The following is a 17,510-nucleotide window of genomic DNA, read 5'->3' as shown; positions in this document are numbered from 1 at the left end:
AGACCCTTTTGGTAGTGCCACCATCCTTTGTGGCTCAAGGAGTGGTGGTGCATGAGAGAGCCTTCTCTGTGATGACCCACAGGTTGTGGAATAACTTTCCCTCTGGTGTGTCTTGTGTCAGTAGTGTGTGCTTTCTGACAATTGACAGTCGGTCAAGACGTACATCATTACCCAGGTCTTGAATTGGGTAGCTATCTTGCCTCCCTTTGTATTGCTATGCACTGCTGTCCTGCTTTTTCTTCTTTTGGTGGTTTTTATTTCAAGATTTTAAAGGTACTTACTTTAATGGTAATATTTTTTTAATCCTGGGACTATTTGGTGAAAGGAAAGCTGTGAATATAAATAATAAAATGACATATTAGGGGAACAGTTCTTCAACTAGCCACTTTAGGAAGTGGGTTGAAGGAGTCTTCCACTCCTTACTCTTGCCAAAATTGTTCCACAAGAAAATATAATTGCTGACCAGGGCTCTGTTGTTGTTGTTGTTTAGTCGTTTAATCGTGTCCGACTCTTTGTGACCCCATGGACCAGAGCACGCCAGGCACTCCTGTCTTCCACTGCCTCCCGCAGTTTAGTCAAACGCATGCTGGTAGCTTCGAGAACACTATTAGACCAGGGCTCTAATAGGTTATATTTTCATGTACATGATGGTTGCTGCTTCTCTCCATTCAAGAATATTCATACCATCTCAAAATGCTCAGCTACTTACTTTGTGTTTGTGTGTTTTGTGGTGTTGTAGGAGGCTGCACTGAGGTCATATTACATCAACGATGATCCACAAGATTATGAGCTTCAGACATTCACTCAACAGGCCTTGTTTTGTGATGACATCATTAATAGGAATGATACCACAGAAGAGACCCAGCCAGGGTCTGTATTCCGAGAAGCCGTTCCTGAAGCTTGGATCATTAGAGCCAAACCGAGAGATAATGAAGTCGTAAAAATTTACCCTGGATGGCTGAAGTAAGTGATACTTCCTTTTCTAAATTCCATATTTATGGTACAATGTCATAAATAAGAGGAGTGATGTGTAGAATGCATTTTAATAAATCTATGTTAAGGAAATGAGAGGCTGTTTTATTGGTTTTGATATATTGAACCCCCTTCTGTTTATAAATCAAAGTAGCTTCCAGAATGATTGAAGCACATCCATACAGCTATCACTTTCCTCCTATAGAGAATGTAGGCTCTGTGAGGTGGTAGTTTGTTTGTTTTTTTAAGAAAAAAAACTTTTGTAAGGTTTGTCTACACATCAAAAAGTATTAATATACCGTATTTTTCGCCCCATAGGACGCACCGCCCCATAAGACGCACCTAGTGTTTTTTTTTGGGGGGGGAATAAAGAAACCCCCCCCCCCAGGCACGGGGCTGGCGCGGGGGAAGCCCGAGCTTCCCCCGACCCCAGCCCCCAGAACAGCCTGCTATCCGCAAGCCTAGGGAGCCGTGCCGGTCTTCCCAGGCTTGCGGAGAGCTGCGCGAAGCCCGGGAGTGCAGGCAGCTCTGCGCAACCCTTGGGAGCCCGGCGCGAAGTCGCGCCGGTCTCCCAAGGGTTGCGCAGAACTTCCTGAAGCCTGGAGAGCGAGAGGGGTCACCGACCCCTCTCACTCTCCAGGCTTCAGCAAAAGCCTGCATTCGCCCCATAGGACGCACACACATTTCCCCTTCATTTTTGGAGGGGAAAAAGTGCGTCCTATAGGGCGAAAAATACGGTAACTTGAAAATTTGAATCTCTAAACTTCAGAATGAACTTAGAGCAACATTTATTTGATCGGTTTTATGGACAGAAGAGTCATGGTCATTCAGCATAATGAATAATCCTATTTTTGTGGCTGTTAAATGTGTTGGCAAAGCAGTATTTCCCTGCTGGTGTTCCTTAGACCCAACCCACCTTCTGTAAATTATTTCCCCTCTCCAGGATTGGAATGGCCTGTGTCTCAATACGAGTAAATAAAGAAAGCACTACCCAGATGGTTATTAAAGAAGTTCTCCCGTTACTTGGACACCAGGTAAGCAATATCAAATGGATTGTTTCATTTTCAGTTTCCCCTCTGCTTTGACTTGTATTTAACTATATGATTCAAATAAGAGTACCACAGATAGATTAAACAAACAACACAGTAAAAATTGCAAGGGAGTTCCATTGAGCAGAGACTAGACAGTTTCAAGTATTTCTTTAAAACATTTATAACCTGTTTTTCATTCACACAGTTGCAGAGTGAAGAACAGTACTCATGGTATTTTATTTATTTCATAATATTTATACACTGCTTGATTGTAAAAACAACACCTTAAAACAGTTTGCAAAAAGATAAAAGAATAAAATCAAGAGAAATTTACAGTACTTGAAAACGTACAAAGGATAAAATACTAAAACAGATTCAGATATAATAAATTAATACAGTGGTACCTCAGGTTAAGAACTTAATTCGTTCTGTAGGTCTGTTCTTAACCTGAAACTGTTCTTAACCTGAAGCGGCACTTTAGCTAATGGGGCCTCCTGTTGCCGCTGCGCCACCGCTGCATGATTTCTGTTCTCATCCTGAAGCAAAGTTCTTAACCTGAGGTAATATTTCTGGGTTAGCGGCATCTGTAACCTGAAGCGTATGTAACCCGAGGTACCACTGTATTTCATTTAAATTCAGCTTAAAAACAGACAGTGTATTAATAGTATAACTAAATTAGTCAGGTGAGGGATGCTACTTTAGTCAAAAGCTTGTGGGTGGCTGGGTGGTGGGGAAGCTGCCCAAAGCTAGCTGACCAAAGTAATTATTTTATGCAAAGCCCTCTCCTGTTAGTTAGCTTATTGGTCATTAAACTATATGCAAGAAGCCCCACCTTTTCTCCAACATGGGTAATGTTTTCATATTCTGGCAATACTCCAGTGAGTGAGGAAGTTTGTGCTTCAGAATTAATTGAACCCTTCAATTTGGTGTAGCTCTACAATGTGGGGTGGATTGCGTTAAATCAACAAGGAAAACAAATACGACTTAAATCAAGTTTATTGTTGATACTGTCTATGTTTTTCTTTAAAATGCTGCAGATTTTTTCACTAAACCATGTTTATTTACAGCTACAGTATTATTTATGTGTTGTTTCATTATTAATACAACTGGGCCTTGCATCTATTTGTTCCACTGTATGTTTTGCACACTTTCGTTTTTATCTGTAGGGGAAATGTCTTTGAGGTAATCCCCTATAGGGTCTTCCTTTGACAATATGTGAAGTATGGAGAATTTGATCCTCTTTTTCTCTCCAGCATCGCTCTTTTCTGTTTCACTCTGCTATGGCCTTGTTCCAGCCTCACAAAAAGAAAGTAGAAAACAAAAATGAAATGCCCATGAATGATAGATGGAAACAAAGTCTGCTAGTTAATGGATTTATTTTCATTGCATTTGTATTTGAGAGTGGATTGGATTGGTTCTTTTTCAATTCAAAGTAACTGTCAGAGGCATTGATTCAGTTTACAGATGAACTTGTAAGGTTTACATCAAAATTATTTAACATAAACATTTAAGATAACTTCAGGGGTTTTTTTCCAACATGTAAATACCTTTTTTATTTTTAAAGAATTTTTTTTTATCCAGTCTTACACAGGGTGGATTTTTAGTATCCTGGTTCTCACCTTAATTTAAACCATAGTTTAAAATGAATGTGTGCTGTGTTTCAGAGTGCCAGGGAAGAATTGGAACAGGGGATAGCTTCCAATTACATGTGTGCCAGGACTCGTGGTTTGTTTGTCTTTTAGCAAACCATGATTGTAAGCCAAGAACTGACCTCTTTCTTAGGAAATGGACAAACCACACTACTTTCCACATTATGGAAGTCAGCCCTTCTTTGTTTCTCCCCTGACATTCTGAAAAAAGAGGTGGAGGGGGGGGGGCAAGGCGCAATCTTTTGAGCAATGTGTACCAACATGCTGCTCATTCACATTAAACCCAGGGCTGAACCTTTCTGGGCTGGCAGGCAAAATTGTTTTCTCCCTCACCCCTGGCAGCCACCCACCCGACGTCACAGTGACATCAGGTGACCTTCATTGCCTCTATGGGTCTTTGGGAGCCCTTATCGAGGTGCAATTTTTTTTGTAGTGCTTTGAGTGGTGCTTCTGAAGACCTTACCATAAGCTGGTTGGTGATGGTTGCAAAGCACTACGCAGTGAGAAGGGCTTCTGAAGACACCTGCAGATGCCCCTCTCAATTAACCACTCTCAATTCCAACCTGAGAATTGCCACCTGCCCAAATTTTAAATTGTCTGAATGAATTTTAAGGTGTATTTTAATTAAATGATGTCTGTTTTTATGCATATTGTGTTGTTTTTATGATGTCAGCCGCTCTGAGCCTGACCTCAGACGGGGAGGGCGGGATACAAATAAAGAATTATTATTATTATTACTACAGTGGTGCCCCGCAAGACGAATGCCTCGCAAGACGGAAAACCCGCTAGACGAAAGGGTTTTCCATTTTTGAGTTGCTTCGCAGGACGAATTTCCCTATGGGCTTGCTTCGCAAGACGAAAATGTCTTGCGAGTCTTGAGATTTTTTTTTCGCTTTCCCCCCCCTTTATCTAATCCGCCAAGCCTTTAATAGCCTTTAATAGCCTTTAATAGCCTTTTAGCAGCTAATCCGCTAAGCCTTTAAGCCTTTAAGCCTTTAATAGCCGCTAAACCGCTAATAGCGCTAATCCGTTAAGCCGCTAATAGGGTTGCTTCGCAAGACGAAAAAACCGCTAGACGAAGACTCTCGCGGAACGGATTAATTTCGTCTTGCAAGGCACCACTGTACTACTGCTGCAGTGGACGCTCGGGTTGCGAATGTGATCCGTGCGGGAGGCACATTCGCAACCCACAGCGTTTGCAACCCACAGCTCCATGTCTGCACACGCGTGGGTTGCGATTCGGCGCTTCTGCGCATGAGCAAAGCGCGATTTAGTGTTTTTGTGCATGCGCGAGCGCCGAAATCCGGAAGTAACCCATTCCGGTACTTCTGGGTTCGGCGCTTCTGCACATGAGCAAAGCGCGATTTAGCGCTTCTGCGCATGCGTGAGCGCCAAAATCTGGAAGTAACCTGTTCTGGTAGTTCCAGGTTCGGTGCAGTGCACAAGCCAAAAATGCGCAACCTGAAGCATCTGTAACCTGAGGTATGACTGTATTATTATCATCAAAGTACAGTGCCTGCATAACCCTTTTGGCTAAGCTCAATCTTACAAGCCCCACACTTGCAGGGCAGGTAGGCATGGCTTCACCAAAACAACCTAATGGGCCAAATGCAGAGGCACTTGATGGGCCCAGTTAAGACTGTGGGCTAGAGGTTCCTCGTTCCTCCTGCATTAAACCATCGCTTAATTTGAAACTAAAAAAATTCCTTCCTGTAGCACCTTAAAGACCAACTAAGTTAGTTCTTGGTATAAGCTTTCGTGTGCATGCACACTTCTTCAGATACACAGATATAATTTGAAACTGTTGTTTAATGTGACAGGTAAACCAGGCTAATGTCTTAAGGTGAGACAGAACCACACCACAAAAGGAAGAAGAGAGGTCTAAAGCACAGCTTTAGTCATATTTCTTCATCTTTAATACAGTCTAAAAACAAAAACAAAACCTTAAGGGTCTTAAAGTTAAAAGATTGTAACTTACTAGAAATCTTGATGAATTTTTTTGGCAGCTGGAAAACTTTCAGAACTTCAAACTGGTGGAGGTACTCATGGGGTCTAAGCAAGGTAAGTCACAGATAGTTCTCATTATTACAGGATGTCACTGCAGTTTTAATGCCTGCACTTGTTATCAGAATCCTGAATGTTAAGTTCAGCTTCAAGAGGCTGGAGATTTGGGGTTTTGTTTTTGTAATTGTCGTTTCTGGCGTTTTCACTTTCTACTTGGAAGGTTAAATTTAACTGGATAAATTAGTGTCCAGATTGGCAGTGCTTAGCGTGCTAATGAACTGCACATTTTCTAAAAATTTTTTTAAAAGGAACCACATATGAATGGATATTTTTCTTCCCCCTTAGTTCAACGAATGGTTCTGGATGATCATGAATTGATTCTCAGCAGATTCCAAGACATAAGAAAGGTAAACAAAGAAAGAGATGAATACAGTGCCACTCTCCCATATTTCTTTATTGAATCAATGTTCTCATTTTTACATCATTTTTACATCATTTTTACATCATTACTGGATTTTATATTTAAACCAAAAACGAGAAGAAATTCAGACAAAAAGTTGCTAGCTCTTGCCAGCCACTGCTAATAGCTGCACATACCACTTTAAAATGCACCTAGTATCTCTTCAGTTCTGATTTGTGCATTCTGCTTCCTGGTGAGGCATCACATAGAAAAAGGTGTTGTAGTAACTACAATTCCTGAAGCAGCCAAAAAGCAGCTGTACCTCAAGACCTCCCGTTAGCATTCGCCTCATACCATTCTTTGGACAAGCAGAGAGCCACTGATGCTCACAACTTCAGTTCCCTGTTGGTCTGTTTCCCAGCTGAATTCCTTTTGTTTCTGTGTAAAAACAACTCTGTGGGTCTTTCTATAGCTTACCTGTTTTAGAATGTTGAGACCTGCTCTGTACTATCCCATCCCATGCCCCCCCCAACCTCTTTGTTTTGTTTTTTTTTAAATTGAAGCAAGTATCTTCTGGCTGAGCAAAGCTTGAAAATGTGTGGGCAGAATATGTCAGAAGGCAGGGGAGGTAAAGGGGTTTTTCAGGGTCCAGCTTCTTCAGAGAACTCACCCCAACCTCAGCAAAAATGGCCAGGAAGAATTAGACATGCCTGCTTAATGGGAAGGTGGTGTGGGAAAGTGAGAACCCTTAAAATAAATATATACCATATTTTTCGTTCTATAAGACATACCAGACCATAAGACGCACCTAGTGTTGGAGGAGGAAAACAAGAAAAAAAAAATTCTGAATCTCAGAAGCCAGAAAAGCAAAGAGGGATCACTGCGCAGTGAAAGCAGCAATCCCTCTTGCTGTTCTGGCTTCTGGGATAGCTGTGCAGCCTGCATTCGCTCCATAAGACGCACACACATTTCCCCTTACTTTTTAGGAGGGAAAAAGTGAGTCATAGAGCAAAAAATACGGTATATATACACACACAGTGGTGATGAAAGATATAGCCAGGGAATTCTGGGGACGTTTTAGGAATAGGTTTCCACAGGGTTATAGCCTCCCTGTGGGCTGGCTTCTTTTTTGAGCATTATCAGAATATTCAGAAACAGAGATGGAGTAGTTGACGCGTATTCCCAAGGTCATTGGGTTAGGACTCTTCACAAATTCCTGTCTTTCCCTCTTCACAAATTCCTGTCTTTCCCTCTTGCCTTGTAGACTCTTGTTCCCTTCACTAGCTACCCCAGATTCCATTATCATCTTAACTCCTTCCACTGCACATTCATCTTGACGTATTCCAAATTACCTGGGGGAACTGCATATTTCGAGAAGTGTACTAAAGAAGGGTATGCGTGTTTACTTGCGTCGTGTATTTTCGTCATGGAATTCAGAGTTTCGTGACACGTAATCTAGAATTATTTGAGAGGTTGCTCATAACTCTGGCATTTTGATTGCCGTGCATTTAACCAGAACTCCTCAACCTTTTGCTAACATGTAGCACAAAATGAGAACAGTTGCACAAGTCCAAACAAAAAGGAAGTTCTCTTACGCAGGCAGGCTTAGTGGAGTGGTCTGGTAACTGTTTTTGGTAGTTGGAGGCAAGAGTTTCTGCTTATTGGAATCTTAACCTTCTCTCTGTATGCTTTGTATTTGTAATGTGAGTTCTCGGCTGTCTTTTCCCTTTTACAGACTTCACTACGTCAGATGAATCAAACAAGATTTTACATTGTAGAAAACAATATATCAGCTACGCGGGTACATTTGTTTGTTGGTGGTCTGCCACCTCATCTCTCTACTGATGAATACACAAACATCCTCAGAGATGAATTAAGCCTCAAAAGTAAGTCGCATACCAAAACAGTTTATGTTTTCATCTCTGGCTGCTTTCAGATGATCAAATGGCTAAATGAACTGACATATGAACAATCCTCACACATCCGCTTACATCTGCTTTGCCCCTACTTCACATGAGTGAGCCCACAGTTAACCATTGTTTCTCGTTATGTCAGAGCTAGGAAACTATGGTTAGTAGCTTCCAAATAAGCCAAGACATGAAGCCATGGGAGGAATTAATCATCACGCTCTTCCCATGGTTTCATCAGCGTAAGCGTTTCAGCCTCTCCAACAGAATGATCTCCCCCTGGGTTGCTGTTCTGGGGGTTCTGCAGACCCACCCCCCCAAGCTGATTTGGAGGAGTTGCATGGAAAGGAGGAGAGGGGAGGAAAGTCCAGTTGTGTTAGTGGAACTTTTTGCACTGGCTTCCACTCACACAGCTACTGATTTGACTCTGGACCCCAGGGTTTAAAGATAACTTACTTTTACTGGCATGCGTGGAAGCTCTCAGGGCAGTTCACAATTCAGATATCATAGGAAACTATTAGTTAACTGAAACTTTCTGGCTTGTTTCTCTACTCCACAAAGGGAGGAGCAAAGCAGCTGTGTGTAGGTACATGAAGTTCATATCTTGCTTTATTAAGATGATATTTAATTATCTGGGCATGCCCCTGTCAAATAAAAATCTATTTTAAATTCTGAAACACACTAAAAGGCACTCTGTCATTCTCAGTCTTGTTTTTTGAACCTTCGGTGCATTATTTTTCTTGGTGCTATGTCTTAGAAGTTGTAAAGCAGAGGCCAGTATTTAATGAAATGACTCATACATAATCACCTGTTCTTCCCCACAGTTATTTGTACTGCCTTTTATATTTGTTCTTTCTCTGAAACAATACTCATTGGGGTTTTAAAAAATGTTATTTCTATTACTTTATATGAAAACCTGATTTGGACGTTAAAAAGTTAAAAAAGTTTTATTAATTAATTGTTGTTATTATTATTATTATTAATTGACATCCAAGGATATCATACACAATCTTAAATACACGTACAAAGAAAAGGTAAAACTAATAATAATAATAATACTAGTAACAACCTTAAATAATTATACTGTTAAATATTGATTTAAACTTGTACTTATCTATGCTCTTTTCTTATACTTTCTAACTAAACAAAAATAAACCAAAGTAAAATCCAATAAACTAAACTATGTCAAAATAGACTTCCCGTCATTTCCCGATGTAATTGACATTTACAACATTGAATGTACTTATACTTAATACCTCACTCTTAATATATTTTCTAATACTTTCTTACAACATATCATACCATTTTTCCTTATTTAATAATGTTTAATTTACACAAGGGTCATTCAGACGCTGCCATAGATGTTATGTCGTTATTATATTTTTGTAGGTATTTCTTGAACATATCCCATTTTTGCGTGAATGATTGTTTCGTATTTCCCCTTAATCTATTTGTCAATTGAGTTTTAAGTTTTAAATGAATAAGGTGAAATAAAATTTTATGTGGGCTTAAACAGATTGCGTAAAAGAGCTAGAAGCCAGCGAACGCTACTGGATTGTTTATATCCAGTTTGGCTAGGCTTCTGGCAAAGGGGGAATGTGGGGGGAAGTGAAGATATGTGGGTCTGTTGCCTAGCTATTGGACATTGTGTGATGCTCAGTGCTATACAGTAACTACATGGGTCTCCTGACCACTTCATCACTTTTCAAAGATTGACCACAGAAGGAGCGAAGGTTCTCCACAGAAGCTCCATTGCACGCACAGAGCTATGCTTGCATCCCTTTGGAATCCCACCCATGCAGTGTTTGCTACAACAATTTAAATTAAGATTAATAGGCATCTTAAATATGATTTGTGTTTATTACTCAAGCTAATATATTCCATTAGCAGGATTTGGAACCAGCTTTGTTCTGCTGCGAACCAGTTGATCCTGTTTATTGTCCTGAAGCCTTTAGCTTTAAATCCATGGGCAATTTGTGTTTAACATTCATGCATCTTCAAATAAACAAGACTGATCTCACAGAATGTGTGTAAAATGGGACAGCATTAAATTTTAAAATTTATTTTGGTAACCTATAGTTTGTTTCCACCTGGGGGGGGGGGAATAGACATTTTAATGTTACACATAGAAAATAAGTTTTGCTTTTTCTACTTTTTCAGCAAATCTAGTTTCTGTGAGCCACGTATATTCATCTCAAGGTAAGACTATAGCGTTTTATCTTGCGTTTAACAGCTGTGTAAAAAGTGTTTGGTTATAAAGTGCACCTTTGGGTCTGTTCAAATGTTTTGCATCTCTCGCTCTTCATATTGTGAGATTGGGAGAGGTCTTTTGGCATGTCTGCTTCCTCCGAATCCCTTCAATACATGTAGTAATCTAGTGATTTTTATATTCAGGCATAAGAGGCGCATAAAAGGTAAAGGTAAAGGGGACCCCTGACAATTTGAGCCAGTCGTGGCCGACTCTGGGGTTGCGGTGCTCATTTCCCTTTATTGGCCGAGGGAGCCGGCATACAGCTTCCGGGTCATGTGGCCAGCATGACTAAGCCGCTTCTGGTGAACCAGAGCAGCACACGGAAACGCCCTTTACCTTCCCGCCGGAGCGGTACCTATTATCTACTTGCACTTTGACGTGCTTTCGAACTGCTAGGCTGGCAGGAGCAGGGACCAAGCAACGGGAGCTCACCCCATCGCGGGGATTCGAACCACCGACCTTCTGATTGGCAAGTCCTAGACTCTGTGGTTTAACCCACAGTGCCACCCGCGTCCCTTGTAAGAGGCGCATGGTGGGACCTTATTGTCCAAGTGTTTACTTCTTTTTGTGGTAAAAAAATATAAATATATATATATATTATCTCCTGGATAATATTTACTGTTGCATTCAAATGTGTAGTTTGTTCTTGCCACGGGTTGGAATGATTATGGTGGCAGCTGTACAACTGAATAATCCCTGCTCCAGTTTTACTGCAAGCTACCAACATATTGCCTAGAGGTCTAGGATGTTTGGGAAGCACTCCATGACTAGAAACCAGGGCCACTCTCCTGCCCAAGCCTTGAGTAGGCTTTTCTTTCACAGGTACATATATTTTTCTCCTGAAAACGTAAGAGTTTTGTGCTGGAATCAAATGTGCATCCCATTTACAAAGGCTACGAACATGCTACCGTATTTTTCGCTCCATAAGATGCACCTGACCATAAGACAAACCTAGTTTTTAGAGGAGGAAAGGGGAAAAGCCCCGTTTTTTAGGGGATCAGCTCACAGTTGTGCAGCAAGGAGACGGGGCCAGAAAGGGAGCCAGCGATCGACCACACATTCGCTTCATAAGACACACAGACTTTTCCCCTTACTTTTTAGGAGGAAAAAAGTGTGTCTTATAGAACGAAAAATACGGTACCTGGAAATATGTCAAAATGTACTTGTGAAGATGCAATTGCACTATAACAAAAACCAAAAACACTAGCCTGGAAAAACTGAGAACAAATGTGTATTTAGAAAAAAACAGATTATGTTGAAAGGTTCTGTGTTGCATACATTCCTATGATGCCCATTTAAATCATACCATTCATCTTGCGTAATTCCTGTTTCAGTAATCTTTTTAAGGGTGGAAGTACACTTTACCATCAACACGGTCTACTTATCTCACTTTCTCCTGTAACGTGCAAAGATACTCATGCTGTAACATAAATGTCACTATCTCCACAAGCCAATGATGTGGCGCATGGGGAACAAGCAATATGAACAAGAATGCCTTCTGAGGATTTCGTCTTGGAGCCCTGTTTCATGTTTCCCTTGAACAGATTTGAAATCCCCCTACTTTTCTTGACAACCTGTTGAAAAACATAGCAATTTGTAGCACAGCTGTGCACTATTCAATATGCTAAGTACTTATTGTCCCCTCTTATGTTTAGCTTAGATTCTGGCCCTTTTTGAGCTCTTAGATATTGATTTGCAGCTCTTCTGACCTTAACTGCTCATGGTCAGATGGCAAATTGATCTGGAAGGTGGTGTGCTAAGCACTAAAATGTCAAAGAGTGTTCTGTCTACGTAGGAATATGGGACATTGACGTATACCAAGTCAGAGCACTGGTTCATCAGTCTCAGTGCTGTCTTCAGTGACTGGCAGTGACTCTTTAGGTCTTCAGGGGTCTCTCCCAAACCTACCTGGAGGTGCTGGGAATTGGAACAGGAGACCCTTTAATGCAAAACATGTGCTTTACCACTGAGCCGTGACCCTTTCCCATAGAAACTCCATTGGGAGAAACAGACCCTCTGTTGGGTAGAGAAGGTACCATCAAAAAGGTGTATCATAGCTGTGCTCATATTGTCAAATAATAACTTCAATCACCCAGAGGCACCAACCTTACCAGGTTTAAGCCTCTTTAACTTTTGTGAGCTGAGTTACGTTCAGTGCACTCAATCTTCATTGGATATACCCTTTAGTGACACGATAAAGATATTGCATCATATCACTATGTGCATTTATGTGTGTATGGCCTTTAAAAAATTATTCTTGAATTAATTTGTTCTAGGTGCTGTTGTACTAGAAATTTCATGTTTTGCTGAAGCCGAAAGACTCTATATGCTAGCTAAAGACACCACTGTTAATGACAAGCCACTAACTGCAGTTGTCATCCCTGAAGTTCTGGTAAGAACAATTGGCTTCCAAGTTCTATAAGAAATTAACTAATGCTCAGACGATAAATATAGCATGTTTCATGTGCAAAGCAGAGGTTGGATGGTCATCTGTCGTGTGATCCAGTTGAGATTCCTGCATTTCAGTGGGTTGGACTAGGTGGCCCTCAGGTTTCCTTCCAATTCTACAGTTCCATAATTCTATGATTCTATGAACTCCACATGAAAATAAATTAAATCCAGCCCTACTTTGCTTGGCCATTTTACTCTGGCTACGGAGGGGATGGGAGCAATTAACAAATAAGGGAATGGAGCAAAGTTTACTGCCAACAAAGGAATGTGTGGTTATAAACAAAGAACAGTCATGTTTGATTTTGTCCTTAAAATAATGAGCTATTTTTGTTCTACCTAAAAGAAAAACAGCTTTAACATTTATAATCTTGAAGGATAGTTAAAATGTGACTTAAATAACAAAGCTGTCTGTATGTTGAGAGCATAATGATGGATTAATTTACTCCACTTTAAGGTACCCTTTAAAAATGAGTCCATATCTACTTGGCTCTCTTGAAGCCTGTTGTGTGAGCTCATAAGTAATTTCTAAACTACTTTGCCAAGTTTAAGTCTCCTGAAATATGAGAACGCATTGTGGCCTCTTAAGCAAGCATTTGCGTTAGTATGGGAGCCTCTTCCCTGTGGTGAGATTTACATGCCATTCAGCAAGGTATATGTGTGTGAAAGTAGCAGGTACATGAACGAGACCAACAGCTTAGGTCTTTCTCTCCAGACAGATTTATTCACTACCTAACCTGTTGGTTGCATTATTTTTGCAGTGCCGGATTGTGCTATTGCTGGTGCTTGCATCTGGGGCCAGAACAGGTCGTTTTTTTTCTTATGAAGTGTAGGGAAAATGGCATTCTAAATATAGGCTTTGAAGATTGCATGATGAATAATGGGTGCAGTTGCATATATCTTTGATTTATAATGAAGTTTTTGGAAAGCCTCCACTCTCACTTGAAGATAAACGGCGAGAGCGACAGTTCTTGTTGTTTTTCCATCACCATTGCAGAGGCCCCTGTGCATATTATTTTAATGCAGAAATTGGATTAACATAAATAAGAGTCAGGTTACACCAGCATTCACCAACTTGTTCAGGCCAGTGGGCACGTTCGGAATTTTGAGAAAGTTTCAGAGGCACCAGTAACAAAATGACTGTCGCCAAGGTGGGACATAACACAAATTGGGTGCCGTGGGAGCATATAGGACAGGCTGAACCTGTGCAAACAGGAACTGTACAGGAAGAGCAAATAATATCTCATGCATTCTGATTTTTAATGGTGGTATTTACAGTGGTACCTCAGGTTACATACGCTTGAAGTTACATAGGCTTCAGGTTACAGACTCCGCTAACCCAGAAATAGTACCTCGGGTTAAGAACTTTGCTTCAGGATGGGAACAGAAATCGTGCTCCGGTGGCATGGCGGCAGCGGGAGGCCCCATTAGCTAAAGTGGTGCTTCAGGTTAAGAACAGTTTCAGGTTAAGAACGGACCTCCGGAACGAATTCAGTACTTAACCTGAGGTACCACTGTACTGAAATTGTTTGCAGGCATCATAGGCAGTACCGTGCTGGTATACCCTACTCTTCATCTCAGCAGCTTTGCCTTTGAGATGACTGAAGTCTCCCCCATCTACAGGCCAAGAAAATTTAAGATCACACATGGGAACAGAGGAGCTACTGGTTGATTTTCTCTGTTTATCCCTGCATGGTTCTCATTTTCTCTGAGAATTGTGAGAGTGAAGAGCAGGGAAAACTGCTGCAGGAAGAGAGATGCAAAGATAAACAGGAGTGGCTTCTTATATTGAGCTTTTCCTTCATGGAAAGTAAAGCACGAAAGTCACACACACGTAATGCTAAGCTATAGTTTAGTAATACTAGAAGAAACTGCAGTGAGCTTTGCTCTTGCACTCCTGCCGCCTTTCTTCAGCAGCATGGCTTAAAAAGGTCTTTCTTCCATTTTAGACTGCTGTCATCTGGACCCAGAGTGTGGCTAATCTTAGCTAGGGTTAATGGAAACAAGCTAACTTCAAACCATACTGTATGAGCTATCCTGATTTAACTAACCATAGTTAAGACAAACCATGGTTTGTGATTTGAATGACATGCTCAACTGCTGTTAACCAAAAGTGATTTTGGAAGCACTAATGTTTATGTAATCATAGTGGTTTCACATTTGTTTCACTCCACATACAATCACTAGGAAGTTGAGGCCCATTGTAATCGTGCCAAGTATTCTAATGATTAAAAGGGAAGAGCTATTCTAGTGCATATAGAATATAGAAGCAGAATAATATTCCTATCTGAACTAGCTAGTTAAAAATGCTAGTCTTTTAGATTCTGGGGTTCTTTTTCAGGTGTATGTGTGTAAATTTAAACCAACAATTAAGTAACAATGAAGCAAGTACCAATGGCTGAGGATAAACGGTGGTTTATGATTGGCCATCAGACCATCATTTGAAACTATGGTCTGGAGTGGGTTAGCAAATCATGAATTGTGCTAACCGTGGTTTACATGTGATATCTGAATTTACCAACCTGTAGTTAGCACTGTTGCTCTGCCTATGGTGACCTGTGCATCTTAAGTTTTGAACAAATGGAAAACCAAAGCAGAGAACCTGTTCTAAAACATAGTTTGCCAATGTGGTCAGCAGCTCAGCATTTTTTCAGTTCCAAATTGTGGTTAGTGCGAACCATGGTGTGATGTCTGATACATCTCATGATGTATCCTGCCATTGTTGATCTGTAGGCACAAACAGATCTGGGTTTGGTTGTGTTAGGTCATTCATTCTATGCAGAATAAATCTCTCTCTGTAGCTGCCAGCTCTTATTTGCCTAAGCTAACAAAAGTTGCTTTCTTCCATTGCTGGTATGATTACCAGTTGCCTACAGAGATAGAAGCAAGCTGTCCATGTGTTTTAGCAGCTGCCTGAAACAATCAGTACCTTATCCTCAATTCCGATTATAAATTGAGGATTGTTGCAATCTTGCCTCTGTCATGAACTCAGAGTGGCACCACAATTTATGTAAGAAAACATTATTGGTGTGGGTAGGCTAAGCCTTGTTTGGAGTAAGTGGGTGCAGTAGGAACAGCATATACATATCTTTTTAAACAAGTTGTGTACACATGCCGAAGCCCCACCCCCATCATTCATCCCAGGGATATACTGTATTTTTTGCTCTATAAAACTCACTTTTTCCCTCCTAAAAAGTAAGGGGAAATGTGTGTGCGTCTTATGGAGCGAATGCAGGCTGCGCAGCTATCCCAGAAGCCAGAACAGTAAGAGGGATCCCTGCTTTCACTGCGCAGCGATCCCTCTTGCTGTTCTGGCTTCTGGGATTCAGAATATATTTTTTCTTGTTAATCCTCCTCCAAAAACTGGGTGTGTCTTGTGGTCTGGTGCGTCTTATAGAGCGAAAAATACGGTATTTAAAGAAGCAAACATATTGATTCTACTTCAAACAGAAAACATGATGGTTGCAGTTACAGTTGAAGTATGGAGCTGCCCTCTTAGTGGGCGCTGTTAGATATGCCACCACCTGATTATCTTACAAGATCTTCATGGTTTGCAAGTTAGTTGTAAGCTGCAATAATGTTTATGAACCACTTCAGACATAATAAATCAGCTGTATAGCTGTTGCTTGTTAATGTGTTTGTGGGATGCTCTCCCCAGGTAGGCTTGCCTGAAGCCTTGATTACATATCTTCAGGCGCCAAGCAAAAACAGTCCTCTTCTATAGCCTTTTAAACTGGAGGAGTATTGTTTGGTTTTTATTGTGTTATGTATTTTTGTGTTTTTATACTGTAAACCGCCTTGTGGTCCTCAGATGAAGAGCAGTATATGCATGTAATAAATAAATGTGTAGAAGAGCTAAATTATAGTTCACCACCTGTGTACATATTACTTCCAAAAAGTACAGAATTTGCATCATTTATATTGTAGGAAATGGTTTAGTTCCTTATTTAGCCTTAAGTGCTGAGCTCCTGCATTGCTTGCATGTACAAAAAAGGGGGGCAAAAACACCCCTGTAATTCTTAAAATTGTTTTTTTTTTAATGCAGCAGTGAAAAAACCTAAAACTGAGAATGAGGTAAAGTAGATAGTGCCCTGAGCCTCTTAGAAGCCCATGTTTTATGTTTTCCTTTTTTAGGCTTCATTCGGTATTTTTGGAATGGTGTCTGTTTGAGTACATGCGCAGTGTTGTTTAACCACTACTTTCCCCCTCTTCTAGCAAACCAACCTTCCTCAGAACTGCTGCCCATTGCTTGTATTTGTGAATCCAAAGAGTGGAGGACTTAAAGGCCGGGCTTTGCTCTACAGTTTTAGAAAACTGTTAAATCCTCATCAAGTCTTTGAACTAACGAATGGAGGACCACTTCCTGGGTAATTATTAGGTTTTGCCCAATTCAGATATCTCTATTAATGTATTATTATTATTATTATTATTATTATTATTATGTGTTGGGCTCCTTGCTTTCATTCTTCCACTTCCTAGTCTCGAAAGAAAATTATACAGTTCAGCTGCTGAAACTAAGCTGCTTGATCCTCAACAATGCTTAGGTGAGGAGACTATCTGAGAGCCACATGTAAGGTGCTTGGAGAAAGAATTGGGTGTATATACAATGAATGAAACCAGTAACCTTTTCCTCCCAATCAAACTGCTGTACCCATTTCCCACCTCACCGTTTCCCCTCCTTGAAGCCCCTTCCATGATATGGCATTGTGTGTGATAGAGCTGGTTTAAGAATTTGTGCTTTGGGTGCAATTCAACATTGCTCTATTACAATCGTGCCATCAACACAAGTATTTCTCCTTGCCAGGTAGAAATGTCTGCTCCCTCCTCCCCCCATGCAGGGATGTGGAG

General features: G+C 40.7%; 1 protein-coding gene across 1 annotated transcript in view; it reads left to right on the top strand.

The window, feature by feature from the left end:
- Positions 1–17,510, top strand: part of DGKQ (diacylglycerol kinase theta) — a gene marked incomplete at its 5' end in the record, with an annotated part of 72,687 nt that overhangs the window by 37,832 nt on the left and 17,345 nt on the right. The window contains 8 exons of the mRNA XM_080986734.1: positions 740–963; positions 1,916–2,006; positions 5,659–5,713; positions 6,002–6,063; positions 7,792–7,942; positions 10,124–10,162; positions 12,491–12,606; positions 16,878–17,029. Coding sequence (XP_080842860.1) covers positions 740–963; positions 1,916–2,006; positions 5,659–5,713; positions 6,002–6,063; positions 7,792–7,942; positions 10,124–10,162; positions 12,491–12,606; positions 16,878–17,029 — 890 coding nt within the window. The remainder of the gene's footprint in view (positions 1–739; positions 964–1,915; positions 2,007–5,658; positions 5,714–6,001; positions 6,064–7,791; positions 7,943–10,123; positions 10,163–12,490; positions 12,607–16,877; positions 17,030–17,510) is intronic.

Source organism: Podarcis pityusensis (assembly GCF_964106645.2).
Source record: "Podarcis pityusensis genome assembly, chromosome: 17".
In the NCBI taxonomy this organism is placed as follows: domain Eukaryota; kingdom Metazoa; phylum Chordata; class Lepidosauria; order Squamata; family Lacertidae; genus Podarcis; species Podarcis pityusensis.
The sequence above is the reverse complement of the archived record's forward strand: the minus strand, read 5'-3'. Positions and strand labels throughout refer to the sequence as shown.